General features: G+C 35.1%; 1 protein-coding gene across 2 annotated transcripts in view; it reads right to left on the reverse strand.

The window, feature by feature from the left end:
- The window catches only part of serac1 (serine active site containing 1), an 8,999-nt gene extending 6,208 nt beyond the window's left edge, over window positions 1-2,791 (reverse strand). The window contains exons 1-4 of one of the 2 annotated variants that reach the window (XM_016548792.1): window positions 2,692-2,791; window positions 1,229-1,265; window positions 896-1,038; window positions 370-459 (exon numbers count right to left, since the gene is read on the reverse strand). In XM_016548792.1, coding sequence (XP_016404278.1) covers window positions 370-459; window positions 896-1,038; window positions 1,229-1,265; window positions 2,692-2,785 — 364 coding nt within the window. In that variant the 5' untranslated portion in view covers window positions 2,786-2,791. Of the gene's footprint in view, window positions 1-369; window positions 460-895; window positions 1,039-1,228; window positions 1,266-2,156 lie in introns of both variants that reach the window. The other variant, XM_016548791.1, reaches the window with a different exon arrangement.
- Between the last annotated feature and the right edge of the window lie 287 nt (window positions 2,792-3,078).

Raw genomic sequence — 3,078 nt, forward strand, 5'->3', positions numbered from 1 at the left:
ACTTTTCCTGAAAAACACAATCACTACTTAGCAGTCAGATGTCCGTATGCACAAAGGCACAGATCTCTAAACAAGACCATATCTGCAGATGAAACATATTTTTTGTAGAAGCATTTTTTAAAATTTCAACTAGCACCTCATGACTACACCACGTTATGTTCGAGAAGCTGCAAAAGACACAGGCGCAAGTGGAATGTACAAAACATGGTGACATTCATTTTTAAGTAAATATAATGGGCGATATATTGCGTCACCAAAAATGATTGAGGTCATGTACATATATTGCGCGATAAGTCGATATATTGATTATTGCGACAGGCCTAGCTCCAAGACTTTTCAATGCCATCAAATAGAGATGAAACTACTCACCATCCAATGGGTGAAGAAGAACTCTTGATGAAATTTCAAGAAACTTTCTAGCTGCTTTATGAAGTTCCTTCCTGGTCTTGAGAGTGAAGCCTGGAAAAGGAATAATGTCTGTTGTGGACAATCTATAAATTCCTAGATTAACTTTAAAACATAATAAATTAATGGGCTGTTTTAATATCTAATTGTGCAAAATATCAAACAATACATCTAAAATATCCTATAAAAAAATCTAATCTAATCTAATCTGAGAAATAAATACAAAGCCCATGCAAAAACTTGACAATTTATGCACTGATGTCTGGCCAAATAACTCTATGTACTATTCTTTTAGTGCTGTTTCAAAGCGTCGTTCTCAAGTTACTAACACTTTTAGGATGAATCGTTTATGGTATAGTATTCCTTATTTGCAAGTTGCTTTTGAGGAATAAATGTAAATGCAATGCAAATGAATCTTTTGGCTCACTGATATTTACACACTCTCTCAAGCACAAACACACACACAAGTGTTAAACCTTCAAGAATGTACCAGAGGCAAGGCTCTCCTGTTCTCTATTAGTGGTGTGAGTCAAGTAGATGTAGGACTTGTGCTTCTCCTGGAGTATTGCACTGGTGTCGATAGTGATGGCCTGGTTCAGAGTAACCATCTCGTATGTGATGAAAACACAGCCTCTGTGTAAGCAAACTTGATAGAGTCAGAATATGTTTCTGGGAAGGGTAACAAACCTGGCTTAAAAGATATATCACTTTTAACAGCTGCGTCCACTGACATTCTCTCTGTTTGTGCTGTATGATATTGTATTATATAATTTTGTTGATGGCTTGTTTAATAAATGCAAAACAGCACAAATAATAAACCTACCCCAATACTATTGCTCCTGTCACTTTTGCTATTTTTCCTAAAGACAAAAAAGAGATGAAGACCAGCATTCAGAATTATTCAGTTAAGCATTCAGAATAAGTCTGTCAATTTATCTAAACAAATGAAGTATAAACTATATAAGGACACATACGAATGTAGTGGCACAAAAAATACATAGATTTTTAAAAAGTTTGGGATCAGTATGATTATTTATTTATTATTATTATTATTTTTTAAATTTAATGTTAAAGTCTCCTGTGCTCAACAAGGCTGCATTTATTTGATCAAAAAAATATAGTACAGTAAAAACAATAATATTGTGAATTTAAAATAACCGCTTTCTATTAGAATATATTTTCAAATGTAATTTATTCGTGTGATGGCAAAGCTGAATTTTCAGCAGTCATTACGCCAGTCTTCAGTGTCACATGATCCTTGAGAAATCATTCTAATATGCTGATTTGGTGCTCAATATTATCAATATTAAAAACAATTGTGCTGCTTAATATTTTTGTGGAAACCGTGATATTTTTCACGATTCTCTGGTGAATAGAAAGAACAAAGTTAGTTGGAACAGAAATCTTTTGTAACATTATACAGTATGTTTTTACTGTCACTTTTAATGCATCCTTGCTAAAAAAAATTAAAAAAAATTAAAAAAGTACAAAATAAATTTTTTATTGAATTATTTTGGTTTTTATTTTATGTTTATTTTTTATAAAGTTGCAATAAGTGGTTAAAATGTATTCAGACATCCCAAAGTTACAAACAATTTTAAATAATTTTAGGCCCTGTTTGGTAAGTATTCGTGGCCAAATACATCAAGCTGTTTCAAAGCCAAATGACAGCATCCTAGACAGCATTTTGGGGCATCATAAACACCATAAATGCTGTGTAGGTAGACATGTAAGAAGGTCCAGAGTCTTACTAAGGTCTCTCCATGGCAGTGCTCTCTTCACAGCAGGTCCGGTTGTGCTCAAACTCCGGACGCGGATCAGTCGCAGGGCGGACGCAGACATTGGCGGCTTCACGCGCAGAAATCCGACGATGCCACACATTAATGTTGGCCAGAGGGCCGGTGAGACATATATGCCCACTGTTTATGACTGCTGGCGATTTAAGGTTATCTTCTCACGTCGATTAAACCTAAATACTTAAAATTTAAGAAGAGAGGTGGTGGAGTCATGACATGACAGACATGCCAGCAGCAGTCACTGTAAGCTGATCTCTACTCTGTTTTTGAAACAGTTAACGCACTTCTTTACCTTTAGACAGTGCTGATATTGGTACTGCTCTAAAACATCTTCATTTGATATTAATTCGTCATTTGATTTGGTGTAATGACCAGTCGGCTTGCACGTAAAAAGCCGAGTTAACGTTGGATAGTATTCTAGCGAAATTCAATCTCTGCGTCCAAGATGAACATTTAACGACTGATACTGTACGTTAAATGTGCAGTTTACCTATAAAACAGAAGTTCCTTCCAATAAACGCGGTATAAAAGATCGCTTTTTGACAGCAAATATAAACAGGAACTATATCAGTTTGAACGCACATTAACGTAGAGCGTCATTACCGTAAGTAACACAAATGTCAAGCGTGTCACGGTCACGCGTCAAAAATGTCCAACCGTAATACTCTAATGCGCACACACATTGTTTAGTGCAATCAGCCCAACCTTGTTTAGCAGGAAATTAAATCAGTCTTCTCCAAACTGCTATACAGTTACATTTATAAACGCTAATATGGCAGTCCAAAACATTAGAAGGATGTAAACACATTATTCTTTAATTTTATGATATATTTTTAAACTCCTGCAAGTTAACAGACATGGCAACTTCCATCCAAAA

Source organism: Sinocyclocheilus rhinocerous, unplaced genomic scaffold, assembly GCF_001515625.1.
Source record: "Sinocyclocheilus rhinocerous isolate Xijiao unplaced genomic scaffold, SAMN03320098_v1.1 scaffold1606, whole genome shotgun sequence".
Lineage (NCBI taxonomy): Eukaryota > Metazoa > Chordata > Actinopteri > Cypriniformes > Cyprinidae > Sinocyclocheilus > Sinocyclocheilus rhinocerous.